Raw genomic sequence first — 18544 nt, 5'->3', positions numbered from 1 at the left:
ACTCTCTCTTTTATTCTTTGGACTGATTCTATTGAGGAATCAGACTTGTGAAGAGTTGTGATCTCTTCTTCGATTCTAGTGCATCAGTCCATGAGGTTATCTTGTGACAACAAAGCTGCCATCAATATTGCTAAAAATCCTATCCAGTATATATCCATACAAAGCTACATAGAGGTCAATCATCATTTCAATAAGCAGAAGGTTGAAGGTCATGATATTTGCATGCCCTTTGTAATCACCAATAATCAGTTAAGGGAATTGTAAAATCAAAGTTAACTGAAATTCTCAGCAAGTTTAGCATGTTTAAAATCCATACTCCACTTGAGGGGGAGTGTAAAGATACGTTTAATAGGTGTTATGGGCAATATTGTAATTTTTCTATTTCTGTATTAAGTAACAATGAGGTAACTTGGGAAATTAGGCAAATGCACTCTTTCATTCTCTTGTTTCTCTCTTTCCCTTTCTCTTCTCCTTCTTTTCTTCATAGATTCAAATATTTTCCTCTTTCATCGGACTGCAAATCTTTGAACCATACAAGCCTCTCCAATCATAACAATGGTTGCCTTCTAATCTTCATTGTAACTGTCGTATTGTTTGCATTCTCCATCACCATGAAATTCTTCTCTTCAAATGCTAGATGCCTTCTCCACATTGCCACTGGTGAAAATGCTATTGTTTTACCGTTAATGTTTCCTTGTTCAAATGTGGTCAATTCAATTCCATCCCTCTTGTAAGTCAACTTAAGTCCTAAGAATTCTTTTTCGACACAAAATTTGTGTTTCCTGACAGTTTCTCAACATTGAGCTCCTTCACTTCAATATTGACAAGCCTCCTCCACTTAGTCACTAGTTAAAAGTCCATTCCTCAGAAAGGCTTCAATCTTCAAGTGCATTTCCCCAAGATGTTAATATTTTTCCTTAAAATACCAAATTTCTAACCTTACAACTTTTTACTGATACAAACCATTTCCCAATTGGTTAAACAGTCCCTTTTTTATTCTCCTGGCTCCAAAAAAAAAAAAAAAAAAATCCAGCACCACCATTAGGAGACCTGAACACAAAAAATGTAATAAGCAAGCAAAATGGAAAAAGTAAAAGGGGAAAGTTGTAGTAAGGCTCAACCCTAACTGGTAAATGTGTCTTATGGAATCACTGAAAGTTAGGAGTGAATATTGTTAGGCCAAAGAGTTTTTTTTTTTTCTTTCTTTTTCCTTTATGAAATTTCTGATCTCCTTGTTTTCTTCCTTCTTATGTATTTCCATTGTCCTTTGATTTCAATTAATAAATTTTACTTGATCATGTTACAAATCAAAACAAATAAATAAAGAAAAGTAGATAAAAAAGGATTTTGGGAAGGGAATTCCCATTCCAAATCCAAGACCTACTTATACCCTTCTTTCCCTATTATTTTTGTACCAGTTTATTCACACTACATTATCATACTTAATCCTAAAATATAACTTCAAGGAAAAAATGTAAATATGACTAAAAGCATCAAACCTTTCTATAATGAACTGACCAAAAATAGCTTGCTATATTAAATTCAGTATTCATACTTTTACACTATATGAGAAAATTTAATCAATTTGCAGAAGCTTATGAGCTATGAGAGTTGCCTTTATTAGAAGCAAATTTCACTTGGTCCAATTTTCAATAGATACCAATTTTCTGTGAATTAGATAGGTTTCTTTTCTCCTCAGACTGGGAGGTTGGTTGGAGGGTCATGGTAAACAAAGCTTTACCAAGACCTACTTCAGACCTTTGCCCAATTAAACTATCCCAAGAAAGAGTACGGAGTGGCCCAAGCCCATTTAGATTCAAGAATATGTGGGCACATCATACTGATTTTGTACCAAAAGTGAAAGAATGTTGGGAGGAGGACCAGATAGAGTTTAGATGGAAGGGGCACAAGTTCTGCAAGAAGCTTCAAAATTTGAAAGCTAGAATCAAGGTTTGGAACAAGGTCTTTGGGATATTAGAGGAAAGAAATGGTTGGATTGCTCACAGACTAGAGGAGATAAATGGCGCTGAAGCTGAAAGAAGAATAAGGGAGGAAGAGAGGGAAGACAGATGGAGACTAAAATAAGAATTGGAAGAGATACTAAGAGGTGATGGAAACATAAGCTTTTTTCATACTTTGGAAGGAAGAGGAAAAACTTAATCTCCGAGGTGGAATGGAATGGATCAGTTCTAACAAAGGAAGATGACACAACACAAGCTTTTGTTGATCATTTCAAAACCATCTATTATAGCCCTAACAAAGTAAGAGAAATGTGAGGTGAGTTTGAATGGAGGGCTGGTTCTAGAGAGTTGTTGGATCCTAGAAAAGAACTCTGAGGTCCAAGGAATAAAAGATGCAATCTTTTTCCATTGAGAGATAAAGCACCAGATCCTAAACGTTTTACAATGGCATTTATCAAGATTGTTGGGAGCTAATTGAGAATGATCTTGTGGAGGTGTTTCCTAAATTTTTTGAGAGAGGCAAATTTAATTCGGATGCCAATGCAACTTTTATTACCTTGATTCCCAAGAAAGTGGACGCAAGCCACCCAAAGGACTTCAAGCCTATAAGTCTAGTGGGATGGGGACTCAAAGGAGTTAATCAATTTGAAGAGGTTAGTGACCAAACTTGAAAGGGTTTCAAATCTTAAGGTAAATTGGGGCAAGAGTTGTGTAGTGGGAGTTAATATGTTGGAGACAGAGATGAAAAACCTTGCTAGGAATTTAGGGTGTGAGGATAGGGATTGGCCCTTATAGAATTTGGGTCTACCTTTGAGGAGAACCTACAATCCGGAAGTTTCTAATATCCATTTCCGGAAAGATTTAAAAAGAGACTTGGAGGTTGGAAAAGAATTCATATTTCACTTATGGGTAGAAAGAATTATACTAATCAAGCCAACGAGCTAATTTGCCAGTCCATTTCTTATCCACTTTCAAGATTCATGTTAAGGTTGCTAATCAACTAGAAAAGATAATGAGGGATTTCTTGTGGGAACCGGGAGATACAAAGAAAGATCATTTGGTGAAGTTGGGGGAGGGGACTAGGTTTAGGAAATATCAGATCAAGGAATTTTTTTAGCTTTGTTAGGGAAGTGGTTATGGAGATTGGCCTAGAAACAGGATAGGTTGTGTCATAAAGTAATTGTAAGCATTCATGGATTGGAAGACAACAGATGGGATGTTGGTCTCAACCCTAGGGGTGTCAATTGGACAGGATTTGGTCCAATCCGATCCAGTACAATGTGAGTCCATTATAAATGGACCAGGTCCAATCCAATCCAATGAATGCTTTGGACAATTTTGGACCAGTCCAATTCAATATCTGGACCATCCAATCTGTTCAAGTTCATTTTGATTTAGATTGGTTTCAATCCAAACCCAATCCATTGACACATATATTCTTATCTTATATCAATGGACCAGATATTGGCTTAATCCAACCTAATCCAATATAAAGTTGTTACGGATGGACCAGGTCCAATCCAATCTAATAAATATTTTGGACCGGATTGGTTCAATCCAATATGTCTTGTTGGTCCATCCAATCCGTCCAAATAGATTTTGGACTGGATGGAGTCCAATCCAAAACCAGTTCATTGACACCCTTACTCAACCCTAGGGCTACTCATTCCTCTCCTTGGAAAGCTATCCACGATATTTTTCCTTACCTTCTTCCATTTTTCAGGTTTAATGCTTGTGTAAGGAAAAAAATGCTCTTTTGGGAAGATGTTTGGTTTGGAGATACTTTGTTTAAGGATAGATTCTTGTCTCTACATTTATCAAAAAAAAAAAATATTCTTGTCTCTATATTCCCTTTCCCTAAACAAAGGAAAAGTAACCTCTTCTATCTATGGAAATGGAAATTCTTGGGGTTTGGGGTTAAAGAGAGGTTTAAGGGAATTTAAAATGTGGAAGGTGGATAAACTTATTTCTCTTCTAAGTACAATGTTTTTGGATCAATCCTATTTGGATAGCAGAATTTGGTCGGCTTTCCCTCTGGTATTTTCACTTGTTCTTCTTTCTAAAGGATTCTTCTTCATTCTTCTAACCTCATAGGAGCCTTTCTAATGAAAGAAGTTTGGTGCAGCATGGTACCACTGAAAATCAAGGCTTTTTACTAGGAGGTGGTGCTCCAAAAAATCAACACCATGGATATGCTTCAAAAAAGAAGGCCAAATTGCTGCCTTTCACCTCATGTCCACAGCCTTTGCTTTAAGTTTGATGAGACAGTGTCACACGTATTAATCTCCTATCCTTTTGTACCTTTTATTTGGTCCTGGTTCCCTTCCCTTTTTGGTTGCAAGGGGGACCCCTCCCTCAGATGTGGTAGTTCTTTTTGACCCTAGTTTCTTTAGGCAATCAAAGAAACAGGGAAGAATTACGTGGAGAGCAACAAGAGCAATTGTTATTTGGTCAGTTTGGGACGAGAGGAGTAACAAAATTTTTCAAGATCTTGGAAAAATCTAAGGAAATCATTGACTCCATAACCATAAAGGTTATTCATTGACTGAAATCGATTGAACTTTTCAAAGATTTCTCAGTTGATGAGTTACTTGGAAGGTGGAGTGTAGTGGCCAGTTTGCTTCTTTGAAGAATGTTACTCAGGAAACTTGGTCCCCTTCAGCACAACAAAGGGTGAAGTTGAACTTTGATGGAAGTTCTACCGGTCAACTAGGTCCTTCTGGATTTGGGGGAGTTTTCAAAGATGGAGAAGCAGATTGCTAGCTCTATATTCAGGACCATTAGGAGTGGGTGACACACCAAGAGAAGAAATGTTGACCCAATTTCAAGGTATAAGGTTGGCCAAGCAGTTGGGGCTTCACCAAATTGAGGTGGAAGAGATTCTAAGCTGGTAATAGGTTGGTTGCAAACAAATAGTCTGGGGATCTGAACTTATAGCTTATAGATAGTTTGTGAGGGAAATCTACTGCTTAGCAAGGGAGATTGGGGTATCTTTTAAGTGGATTAGAAGACCAGTAAATGGATTAGCCGACACTTTGGCAAAGCAAGGGACCTCTAAGGAGCATTTGTTTTGGGCTGTTCTGCAATTTTGTATTAAAGTATGGAGTCAACACATATTTCTGGGTGGTTGATAATTGTATTCTATATCTCTTCAATTAATGCAAGTAACCGTTCCCCATTGGGGAGAAAAAACTTTTACACTATGTGTGTGTATGCACAAACTCTATAAGATCAATGTTGAAAAGATAAGCAGGAACTGACTGACATACCTCACTTTTTGAGATGGAAGAGCATAATTTCCATTTTTGAACCGCTAACAATGATCCAAAAGTCTTCAAGCTAGAAATAATTCACCAGCCTGACTGACTAGACAAAAAGCACCAATAGGTTAATCTCTAAGTTCAACCACACTTTTAACATTCATGTCAGAGACATTGCCTATTGTTGGAATGAGGCCCTGTACAATAAGATTCTTCACATCTGAAGATGTTACAACATCTTCAGACAACTTGTGCAGAGCACTGATGCAAAGTGGATAGTCCTTGTCTAACGGACTAGGAAACTTCTCATTTGTAACCATGTCCTTTAAAACCTCAAGAGCCAATACTGAGTTTCCTTTGGAGACAAAATCATTTATTAATGCTAGATAGACAAATCTATCAGGTTTCATTTCCTTCTCTTTCATCTCATGGAAAAAGACTACTGCTATATCGGCCTTATTACACTTGATAAGACCATGGATGAGAGCTGTGTAAGCAATCTTGTTAGGAGAGCACCCCTTCTTTACCATTTCATTCCAAAGTATGAGAGCATCATTTGGTCTTCCAGCATTGCACAACCCATCTATCAAAGTTGAGTAAGTAACCACAGTCGGCTCCCTTGCTTTCTCAACCATTTTAGAAAGGCAAAGGATGGCTTGGTCAATCTCATGTGTCTTACACCAACCATCGATTAATATGTTGTATGTAACTACTGAGGGCACAACTCCCTTCTCTAACATCTCATTCAGAACGTACTGGGCCTCTGATACTCTCCTAGCTTTGCAAAGCCCATTCATTAAAATGTTATAAGCAATTACATCAGGACAATACCCACGTCCACAAATGTCCCTGAATAATTTAGTAGCTTTATCCACTCCTTGAATCTTAAAAAACCCATCCATAACTATTGAGTAAGCAATTATTTCAGGCAAGAAGCCTTCTTGAACCATATTATTTAGAAAATCACTCGCTTCAATTACCTTGCCATGTATACATAGTTGTTTCACTAACAAGGAATAGTATTTTATCCATGGTTCATGTCCATTTTCCCGCATCTCCCTAACCAAGTCAATGGCTCTAGAAACATCTTCCCTTCTACAAAAGCATCCAAATATAGAGTTGTGTGTAAATTGGGTCGGCTTGAACCCAGATTTCTTCATCTCCTTCAGAAGCTCAAAACCTTCTTCTACCCTATTTGCATTGCACAGCTCATTGATCAAATTATTATATAACAAGACATTTCCTTTCCATCCCATTCGAATCATGTCCCAAAATAGTCTTAGGGCTGAATCTAACTGCCCCATGTTGCAAAAACCATCAATAACAATGCTAAAAGAAGTACAATCCGGGCTGACTATTTTCTTAATGCTGACTAGGTCATTGACAGCTTCACTGAAACTTTCTGCTCCCATCATGACCCGTAGAAGCAAATAAGCTTTATCTACCAAACCATGATTAACAAGCCCATCTAATAAGGTGTTGTATAGCAAAATGAGAGCTTTGGCATCCAAAGCTTGCTCCCCTTCCTCAAGTAATATTTTCGTTGAAGCCAGATCTCCTTCTCCACATAAAGATGAAATAAGCTTTGAAATTATGCTAACATCAGGAAGAATTCCAGAATCTTTCATCTCCATATACAAATTTAAAGCCTTTCTAAGCTCTTTTTCCTGACAAAGTCCCCTGATTAGCACATCATAAAGTGGGAGATCCGGCTTAAAACCCAACTTCCGCATTTTATCAAACAGGTGCAGGGCCTTATCTACTCTCGACTCTCTCACAAATCCATGAATCAACACACATAATGTTTTCTCGTTCAGGCTAATATTGAGATCTTCCATTCTCTCAATCAACTCCATAGCCTTATCTACTTCACCCCACTTGCTGAACGATATCATCAAGATAGTAAAGATATGCCCATCTATCCACCCTCGATCACGGATCTGATTGAAAACATCCAGAACCTTTTCAAACTTCCCAGCATTGCAGTACACCCGCAAAACTGGGGTTAGTGTGAACTTATCCGGATCAAATCCTGAATTCTGCATCTCCCTCAACCTCTTTTCAACCAAATCAACAGAAGTGGATTTAGAAAGAGCCTCCAGCAGACAATTATATGTGTAACTATTCGGAAAACAAAGACCCATCATCTTGACCTGATCAAAAATGTAGTTAGCTTCGTCTACCAATCCCTGGCTACCCAAACACCGGATTAAGAACCCAAGTGCCCCCGGGGTCATAGGACAGCGGGAATTAACCATATCCCTCGCTAGGATTTTCAATTTGGCACTCTGTTTGGCCCGAGATAGGATTGAAGCCATAGCATTGTATGTGTAACAGTTGTGTCTGTACCCATCTTGGTCTGCAGCCCATGAGAAGAACTCGTACGCAATTCTCCAACTCTTTAGACCTTTCAAGACGGATTCTACGGTCTCTGTGTTTAATTTTGTTCCGAGGGTTGTCAACTCTTCACTGGTCCGGAGAAGCGGCTGGTTGGTGAAAATAGCAGTAAGTTCTTCTACAACTGTGGTAGAGTCGGAATGAATAGAAACAGCATCTTCAGAAGAATGGTACGGTCTACTGAATTCGGTATAAATGTTCGATTCGGGAAAGAAGGGAGAATGTTCATTGATAGATATTTTCTTTTTATGAACGAAAGACGGAATCAGATGGCAAGGGTTCAAGGTTTTAGGAGGAAATAGCTTACTGGTGTTTATGGTTCTCCCTAGCTTTGATGCCATGGTAACTGAGAAGAGGAGTTCAGAATGATATGTTATAGAGATAGAATAGCTTGCGACAAAATTTTCTCTTTTGGCTGCGTTTGTTGCGGGGCGAATTTTATTTGCACCGCTGCAAATGCATGGCGGTTGTTTTTTTTTGGGGGAAATTGTTTAAAATTCAGCATGAATTTTCAGCATTTCTATTAAATTCATCACAATTTTTTTAAAATGTTTAAAACTCACCACATGCTTCTTAACAAAACTCACCTTTCGGTAGTGCACCCTTAATGCTTCTTAACAAAGGTGTCCATATCAGCATAAATAACAATTTTTATAATCAAATTACCCTTGAATGGTGAGCTATAGGAAAAATGGTCTTTTTCAATTTTCAATTTTCTTGTTTTTTTGCTTTTTTAGTATTTTGTTATAACTTCCGATTTTTTTTTATTTTTGTTTCTTTTACATTTTTCTATTTTCTACAATCTATAAATTTTCTTGTATTTTTTGTTATTTGCAATTTCTGTGTATTTCTATGATTTTTGGTGTTTTTTCTACAATTTTTTTTTTCTGGTTTTGTTTTTCAATTTCTAAAGTTTTTATAATTTGAAAATTTTTTATTTTGTTTGCAATTTTTATAATTTTTTATATTTTTTTGTAATTTCTATGTTTTTATGTATTTTATATTTGAAAATATTTTTTGAACTTTTTCCTTTTTTCATGGCTAAACATTAAAATGGTAATATATTAACACCATTTAATTTATTTTGTATATATTTTATTTTTTCTATAAAGGTTAAAATGGTAATATATTAACACCCATTAATCTATTTAACGTCAAGTTAGTGACATGGTGGGTTTTAGGCATTTTGAAAAGTTGTGGTGAGTTTAATAGAAATGCTGAAAACTCGTGGTGAGTTTGAGACAATTTCCCCATTTTTTTTATCTTATAAGTGAGAAGTAAAGTAGGAATTCAAACCCACCTTATTCACCTTATATGAAAGATGTTGCCCAATTATAGGGGTGAACAAGGTTTTAAAGGATTTTCTCCCAATTAAAACCTTCTAAAACATTAAATTAGTAATTATTGCATTTTTTCCATTATCAATATATTTTTAGTAATTGTGTATTTTTGCTATAATTTTTCAATAACTATTTGAGATTAAACTATTGTTATTTATCAGAGATGAGCTATTAATTTAGCTGAAATTATGAGTGTTCATTAGTTGGTTTGGTTGGTTGTAGGTTGTTTGACCAACCAAATTGACTTGGTCAAATTGGGGAGTTGGTCAGTTGAAACGACTGACCATTTGTGAAAACCAACCCACTCAGGTTATATTGGTTTGGTAAATCGGTTCAAAAGATATAAACTTCAATATTAAATTTAAATTTTAAAAATTATAGCACAATTGTTAAAAAATAAAAATTAAATTTTATAATATAAAACAATTTAGACTAAGAAATATTGAAAGTTTTCCACATTTCTATATTAAAAATTATATTTAAAATATAAAATATTAAATACAAAGTATGTTTCTAAATTTTCAATAAATAGTATCTTCCTCTATTTTCAAAGAGAACTGGATCCACTCCTAAAAAGAGTTAAAGTTGTTAGCATCTTAAAATGTGAGAGTGGGTAGTAAGACGTGTGGCATCTAATAGAGGAAATACTCTTTGGTTTAGACATGTTTCCACCCGCAAACCCACATCCATTTGTAATTGAATTTTACTAAAATACAAAAGGTAAATACTCTTATTGTCATTCAAAAAGTAAATACTCAATAATTGAATACTAATTATTATTAAGAATATAAGAAAATGATCATCATTATTACTGATTAAAAATAATATTAACCTTTAATTAAAAGTAATCATCATCAAAACTGTGAAATTCCTGTCCCATCCGATAAAAAATGGTGTAAAAATAAAAATGCATTTAGATTAGACCCCATTTATTGGTGGCTAGCTGCTACTGCTCATTTGGGCAATGAGGAGAGCAGATTAATTGATATCTCATATCGGTAGTTGGTGGGAAGATTTGAAAGATAAGACCTAATATAGTTTTTCTGGAAAGAAATGTTTGGAAAAAACATGGTTTTTTAAAAACAAACTGATGATGGTCGGTCCGTGCTGACAAAAAAATTAAAAAATATTAAAAAATTAGAAAATGATCAAAATCGTTTAAACGATTAGCCGGCTGGTTTAGCGGTTTGTTGATTAAAATCAATGGTTTTGGGGGAAAATCGATTTTGGAGAAAAATAGACCAGTTCTCGGTTTTCCGGTCCAACCGTCCGGTCTGATCTAGTTTTGAAAACAATGGAAAAAACACAAAGGCCAAACTTGCAATTAATCATGTAGTCATTCAAGTAGTTATTTGTTGAAGTTCATTTGGTAGCTTCTTGAGATTAGCTTAACTAATATTATTTATAGTAGCTAATACTATTTATAGTAATAGTATAACATGTGGTAAAACCAATTCCTCAGACATGTGGTAATGTATAACAAGTGTCACACATTCACCAACAGTTCTTTACAAATACGTGAGAAGTGGGAAGCTCCTATTCTCAATCCATTCCTAAGAAAATGTAAAAAATGCAAAAATGGTGATCCACAAACAATTCTGCCTACAACATTCTGTCAATCTCAATAATCATTAATCCTCTACGTATCATAATTAAAGAAAACTATCTATATTTTAATCCAATCTCATAACAAAAGGAAAAATTGTAGACAAAGGTGATTGATTTACAGGCACGGGCTCGCATGGAGAGAAAACGAAGATGCTTAGAGGCTTATACCACTAAAGAGGGCAATTACCATCACACCACACTGGAGATAGTGAAGTTCCATGATCCATGATCAAGACAAAGATCATGGCTACCAGCCCAAGAAAAAAGTGCATAGGTAGGGGAAAAGAAATTTATTGTCAACGGTAGAGGCAGTGATAGTGGGTGGGTTTGGCTTTTGTTGTTCTTAAGATATTTGCAATGGCTGTTATGTCTTCTAACATTGTTTCCCGCATGCATGAAGCTAATCTCTCTCTCTCTCTGTTATAAAAATATGATACAGTCATGTGCTTCTTATCAATGGTTTCCTTTAGAATTTTGTTCCTATTAAGCACTTCAACTTCTAATAATTTAATGTAGTGGAGTTTCATCTTTCATCTGATTCAAACAACTAAGTTTTGTATTTTGATTGTAAGGTGAACCAAGTGGAACCAAGAATTTGACTCTAGTGGAGATTGCTTAGATTGGTTTCCTTATTACATGTTGTTTAAATATTGAAGATTAAAAGAAAAAATGACTATGACAACCCACCATTATAACAACCCATTATAATATGTTAATTAATTATGTTACTAACTTAATAAAAAAATTTAATACTAATTAATGCAAATTTAATAAAAAAATTAAAAATTCATAAAAGATATTAGTTTTAACATTAATTTTTAATAAAAATAATAATTAACAAGTTTTATTTTCCAAAAATTAATAAATTTATAACAATTAATATCCATTTATAAAGTTATTGCAAAATTTTCAGACAAATATGAGCCAAATCAATGATTCCATTGGACTCCTTCAACTTCGTGTACTCTTCATTTGGAATTCCCTGCAACACCTTCTTCAACCTTGGAATATCCGACACCTCGACCTTGACGTTAAACGGTTCCCACCGTAATACATCGTTGAATGGCAAAACGTAATTATCCGATATGATGACTAGCACGCACTCGGCGTAGATGGCCTCGACGATTCTTGGGCTAGCAACCTCATTCCCACTCGGGCACAAGCAGAACTTCGACTGGAGCATGAACGTATGATAGTCAAGCTCCTTTGGTAGGTATTTATATACTTGAATGCATGGTTTTTAAAATCAGACTAGATTGGACGGTGGGATCGAAAAAACTGGGAATTGGTTAGGTGATCGGTTCTGTTTTTTCTCAAAATTAGGATTTTTCAAAAAACTGTTGATTTTGGTAAGCAAACCGTTGACCTGGGCGATTAAGCGTTCGAACAGTTTTGCCTGTTTTCTATTTTTTTTAATTTTTTTGTCAGAATGGGGTTGGACTGCTCGACCCGATAACTGAACCCCTGACCGGTTCGTCTCTGGATTGATTTTAGAAACCATGCTTGGATGTCTGCATCTTGGCTCTTCCACTGCTGGAGCATAGGTCATATGGATTCATGGAGACCGCCGGCAAAGAATGCAAGATATGGTCTTGAGGTGTCGTCTGGTTGGGGTGAGAGGAGCTTGGGCGAGATGTTACCGTCGTAGAGGTTGATCTCTACGAGGCTGACATCCTTCTCAGGGACAAACCCTTCAGAGGCATTGGCATTGCACAAGACCCGAATGGATGTGTTGTAGAGAAAAGGGTTGCCTTTCGAGACATGAGGACCCTGCGTAGACACAAACCATATTAAGCATGGTGTCGCGCAAAACTCAGAAATGCAGATTTTAATGACATCCAAAGAAATGAAAGAGAGATAAAGAGAAGTAAATAGAGAGGATACAAAAATTTATGTGGTTTATAGCCTATGTCAGGAGTAGAAGTCTACTATGAGAACAACAATGGAGAAGAATACAAAGTTGTGTGTTCTAGTGGTACCTTAACTAGACAAAGTTGCCATGTGGTCACTTCTATGGCCAACGTCGTCTTCGGGCCATGGAAGTGTTTGTCCAAGCAGCTATGCCACCGAAGACTCTTTAAGGAAGCAGAGTAGGAGATGCGTCCCCACCGGGGAAGGCGGAGTCTCTCAAGAACTTTGGTGGGTGACTTTATCCCGATAACCCTGTAAAGAACCTGTTTGACTGCAATACAGGCACTCATCTATTTAAAGGCATCTCCCCCTCAAGGTAAAGGACTTTTAACTCCCCCAACGATCTAGCTCACTAACTACCTTACTTCGTCTAGGTCCAGCTCACCCTCTAAAGCTCGGCCCAACCGGCTTCATCCTCCTGCTACTAACTTGAGCATTGGAGTGCCTTTCAGGGGATCATCTCATTGGGTTTCTAATTCATTTTGTGATTGCAGATCTCTTCGGTGCACAATTTTATCCTTCCACCTCAGTCTCGTCTAATTGGCAGGATTTTATTTGCTACATATTTGGTTCATCCCACATCGGATCACACAATATTAATGTGCACACACCTCACTCACATAAAACCCTAAACCCCAAATACACCCAAAGTCTCTTGACTTTTTTGACAAGACAATAACCCAAATATACAAGAGAAAAACCCTCAAAATACAATACTTTTCCTATTCAGTTCAAACCAATAAGCTGAATATGGATCGGGTCATATCACTGTGGCCCGCTCCTACCCTTCCACCACAAACCACTATGCCTTTGGATTTTTTTCTCAACTTAATACGAAACGGGTTCATGAAGCGGTAGCAATACAAAGAATTCAAGGAACAACCGTAACAGCATACCGCATGGTTTAGAGAGTGAGAGGCTTACCCAATCATGGCAAGAAAGCATGAAGTGATCAACTCCTTGAGTTCTGTTTCAGCAAGGGTAATTGGACGAAATTGATCTTAGATAGCCAGAGACAAACCATTGGAGAGGAGAGAGATCATAGCTAAGAGGTTGGTAGATGTAAGCAACCATTTTGGTCACACTAAAGGGCAAGAAGAAAACGTGTGTATGTTGCGCATCTCTTGTCCTGAACCCATTCATCCCAAACTCCATCTCTTGTATGAACCTTCCTTTTTCAATGGTGTAGATATTCTTGCATGGCCCATCATGGAATAAAGGTGGGTCCCCATCTTTGTACACATAAACCTTGAATCTCTTCTCCATCTCTACGTAGCTCCTGTGATTGACAAACATAATAGATTATCATGATCGTCTCTCTGAATGTTCTTAATTAGAGGAGAATTAATTAGCAGTAGACTTTGTGTTCTATGAGAAAAAAGGAGTTAATGAGTGCTAGGAATTGCGTGCACAGAGCACTCCATGGCTGGCATTGGATTGAAGAATTGATTCTTTTTAGAACACAAAGAGGTGGTGGAGTAGTGGGCCTAATGGGGTCTTGAGGTGGAAACCTACTGATAAAATTCGTGTGGATTACGGTATATATCTCCTCTCGAGATGAAATCGTCATTGATGGCATACGAAATGTTTCTGGTTGAAACGACTTTTCGGATTGTAGCTCTGGCTCGAGCTAGTCCTCCTTCAAGTTGTTCAGCCTTGGTGAGTCTCTTGTTTTTCTTCTGTTACGTTGCCTCAGAATATAAAAAAACGGAAAAATGGAAAACAGAATAGAGTAAAGAGAGAAAAGGGGAGTGATTTGCAGGCTTATAACAATGACAGTAGCGGTTTGTAGCACTTTGTTAGATGAACCAGTCGAGTTATCAGATAGAACAACCTGGACAGACTTAGAGTTCGCAAGGTGGGTCTACAGCTGAACTAGGTCATTGGATTTTGGATTGAAGAAGGTCAAGGAAGGGTTGAGGTGATGAAAAATGGTCATGAAAATTGTTATGAATGAGAGAATCAACAGCAGATGGAAAACCAATGACCACCCACAAGACATTATTCCCATTGTTATGAAGGCCTAGAAGCTCTTCTATTTGGTGTCAGTGATTGGGTTTCTTGTCTTTGGTTCTGTCGAGTTCTTAGAACAGGTTATTGGAAGGAGGTTTGAAGGGAAGGAAGATCAGTTCAGACAAGAATAAAAGAGGAAAACATTTGGAATGTAGGAACTCGGAAGAAGCTAGTAGGAAAAGGGAAACCAACGAATATGTTTTTATAGTGCTAAAAAGGTTTTTATTTTTGCAACAGATCTAGGTACCCACCAATTATAGAACATTGGTGGGTACTGTCTGCAATATTCTAGATCTGTGGTATATGATCTTATAAGAATTTAAAAAATAAATGTATGCTCAGAGCAGTTTTCATAATAAAAAATTTGCTTGGTTTAATTGGGATGCAGTAAAAACTGGGTGTCAAATCTGATCATGGAAAATGGTAGAGCTTGGAACTTAGAAGCCCTACAAGAACTCTTTCCCCCTCTTGTGCTCTCTGAAATTAAAAAAATTCATTTGCCTCAAATTAAAAAAATTCATTTGCCTCAGGTCTTTTGTTAGTGCTCTGCCTCATGGTCCTGCGCATAGACCTGTATGGAAAACTCTGTGGCATTTAAATATCATACCGAAGATTAAGATGTTATTCTGGAAAGCACTCCATAATGGATTAGCTGTTCTTGATAATATCTCTAAGAGGATTCAGAATGTTGACAGCAGTTGCCCTCTCTGTGGGCTTGAAAATGAGAGCACAAATCATGCTCTGCTATATTGCAGCTCAAGCAACAGTTGATATTCCAAGATCAGCAGTTCTTTTCTGAAGCTTAAGCTATCTTACTGGGTATCCAATTAGCAAAAAGGGTTGGAGTGAAATCTATTACTTTGAAGTGCGACAATAAAACACTCATCTCTTACTTACAGTCAAGAATCCTGAAAAGCATTCAGATATTTGATTTTTGTATGAAGACATTTTGCATGAAGCATGCTAAGTTTGATAATGTCAATTGGGTCTATGTTAATCGATCAAGAAACAATGGTGCTCGTATTTTGGCTAGTCCAAAAGCCCAATTAGGTATGTGGGTTCAACACCCCCCAACCTAGTTTTCTCTTTTTGATTGTTTAAGTCAGCTTTTATCCTTTGATGAATCTTGTATGAACTTTAATCTTGGCTCTGAATTAATGGAATGAATTTCTGTTTTACCAAAAAAACTTTAATCTTTAGAGACTGATCATGACATCCTTGAAGACCTACTGTCCTTGGCCTAACGGGAGGGCTTGAGATTCAATTAAGCTGGTTCTGCTGATTTGAAGAAATATTCAGTGACCGTTTGGGAGGATTTTCATACAGCGGCGTTTGGAAAGCCATGAAGTAAAAAAGTTAAAAAATTGAAAACAGGCTTACATGAAGTATTCAACACTGCTGAATCCACTTAGATGCTCTCCCAAATGGGCCCTCAAAGAGGCTGAAAAGTGCAAAACCCTTTCAACTGACTGACTGATACATGAACCACTAAACTGGTTCAGCTGCTTTGAAGCACTTGGAGTAATCTATTTAAAGTTCAAATGACTGGGCGGTTAATTTGGACTCTCCAGATTTTTCACGGAACATGGCTAAACATACGGGTGGTGGAAAAAATCTCCACTTAGGGCAAAGGAAATTACTAGTGTAGTGATTCCATCATCTCTAATTTGCAATTTGTACATGATTGCATGTTGCCTGGAAAGAAAATATTTCCAATCTATGGAAATTTTTAAGGAGGAAATTCCCTAATATCTATGGTTTCTCAGTTGATGATTTGTCTAGGAATTAAAAGGAAATTGTAGATTCAGCCCCAGCCAAGAGGGTCACAAATTTTGTTTGGACCCCTCCACCTATTGGCTTTCCCAAGATGGACTTTGATGGCAGCAACATGGGAAATCCTGGACCCTCCGGAATTGGGGGAGTCTTGAGGGTCGAAAGAGGGATTGTGATGGCTATGTTTTCTGGCCCAATTGGGATAGGCGACTCATTAAGGACTGAGATTTTAAGCAGCTTTGGAAGGAATTCAAAGGCCGGCTAAGGACTTGAACATAAACAAGCTGATCTTAGAAGGAGACTCTGAAACTGTAGTGAATTGGTAAAAAGAAGAAAATTAAGACTATGAAGCTACAACAATGAAAAGAAGAAATACAACTGGATGACAAAAGATATGGAAGTCCGATGCGCTTGGATAAAGAGAAGTGCAAACTCCTTAGCAAATGGATGAACCAGACAAGGGGTGAATAGAAGCTCTGTTTTTTGGGCTCAACTGTATTTTGGCTTTAGTAGCATTTGTGGGGAGTTAAGTTACTTTATCTCTCTATTTGAATGTTTTTTAACTCTTAATCAATTAATGAAATCGCTGTTATCGTTGAAAGAACTTGAACAAATTTGACAAGAACTTGAAATTGAAACAGAGATGAACAGCAGAGATTAAAAGAAGATAACTCCACACTCAACTGATTAACAGTGGAGTCATATTGTATTATATATAGGCATCTATACAATCAGTTCCATTATTGTACATGTAACATTAAGATAATGTACAAGAGTCCTAAACCCACACATGTGCTATTATATCTATAGTTTTGTGACGGATTGGCTGGATAATGTAGGTCATGAGGTTGGTTTTGATGGGCCTTTGAGTTAAGCTAGTTGTTATATTTTATTTGCTTTGATTCATGGGGGAGGGCTACCCCCGAGAATTAACTTGGTTGACAGACACTCTAATGTTGTAATTCAGGAAAAGTGAGAATTTTGAAGTATTTAAAAGAAGAATGTCATCATTCTGTTAGGCTACGAGACGGGTTTATTTATATCATCGAGTGAAGAACATTTGAGAGGTTAAAGTACATGGAAAAGTAAAACTTTATAAAATAATACACAAGGAGGTTTAAATAATTTACATAAAAGCTTCCACTGAACTTTCTGTCAAATTAAACATAGCCTTCAATTTTTTTTCTTTCTTGACGATCCCCCCCTCCCCTCTTCTTCTCCATACTCAAACCCACACAAGAAGAAGTATTTTATATATATATGAGACAACTGATAATGTGGTGTATATAGATGTCAATGGATCGGGTTTATGATAATGTGGTGTATATAGATGTCAATGGATTGGGTTTAATACAGTCAATCCAAAGCAGTGCCAACCCAAACCTGTCCTGACTACATAATGATGGGATATCGAACCGATCAACCCAAATACCCAACTTGACCTGTCCCACTTATATAAATTATTTAGTGGTGTCAAATGGGTCGTGTCGGGTTGGAATGACATGGCCCGTTTGTGGCCCATATAAAATTCGGGCCGTGTTGTGCTGCCTCGTGGGCTGTTCTGGGTTGTGCCATTCTCCTTAGGGATAATTTGGGGTTGGTTCGGTACAGCCCACGTCCCAAGCTTGTACGGGTCCGTGTCGTGCCGCGAGCCTGGGCTAGGCAGGTTGTAGTTCGTGTTGTGGGCCTGGGCTAGACTATTATTTTTGTTTTTTGATTTTTTATTTATTTACTAAGTAAAATTAAAATATTAAACTTTCATTTGGGAATTATTTGAAAAATAAGAAATCTAACAAAGAAATAAAAAAAAAATACTTAACCAAATAAAACATAAAAATACAATACAATTACAAATTGAAAATAAAAAATATATTATTAAAAAATCAAATAAATTAAATAAAATTAAAACAAAAATTAAAATAATTAAAAAAAATTATATACAACTATTGAGTATACAAAAAATATTGGCTTCATCATTTTCTCCTATTGTTCTTGACTTTGATCATCTGCTTTAGGTGAAACATCAGGTGTAGTGCCATGCCCTCCTTTGTCTTGTAATCTATCTTTAGCATCTAACCAATCTTTAAAACAGATGCACATCTCTAGACTTTCATCATTCATACAGATTCTCATGCCGTCTAACGCTCTAGTACCTGCACTAAAGCAAGACTCTGATAGAATTATAGACACCGAAGGGGTTAGTAGATCACATGCCATGGTGGCAAGAACTGGATATAATTTTTTTGCATGTTCACTCCACCAAACTAGCTGTTCACTTTAC

The 18544-nt window shown here is 36.8% G+C and overlaps 1 protein-coding gene and 1 pseudogene across 7 annotated transcripts in view; both read right to left on the bottom strand.

Moving 5' to 3' along the window:
• Positions 1-8019, bottom strand: part of LOC148845914 (Tetratricopeptide repeat (TPR)-like superfamily protein) — a 58369-nt gene extending 50350 nt beyond the window's left edge. For all 7 annotated transcript variants that reach the window (XM_088953224.1, XM_088953227.1, XM_088953222.1 and 4 more), the window contains exon 1: positions 5231-8019. In XM_088953224.1, the coding sequence (XP_088809350.1) occupies positions 5350-7959 (2610 nt within the window). In that variant the 5' untranslated portion in view covers positions 7960-8019 and the 3' untranslated portion in view covers positions 5231-5349. The remainder of the gene's footprint in view (positions 1-5230) is intronic.
• On the bottom strand, positions 1946-13743 carry LOC148845913 (putative glycosyltransferase At5g25310; annotated as a pseudogene).
• Between the last annotated feature and the right edge of the window lie 4801 nt (positions 13744-18544).

The sequence above is a fragment of the Nelumbo lutea genome, chromosome 7 (genome assembly GCF_056320005.1).
Source record: "Nelumbo lutea isolate HS-2025 chromosome 7, American lotus-T2T, whole genome shotgun sequence".
Lineage (NCBI taxonomy): Eukaryota > Viridiplantae > Streptophyta > Magnoliopsida > Proteales > Nelumbonaceae > Nelumbo > Nelumbo lutea.
Note: the sequence above shows the minus strand (reverse complement) of the source record. Positions and strands in the feature narration are given on the sequence as shown.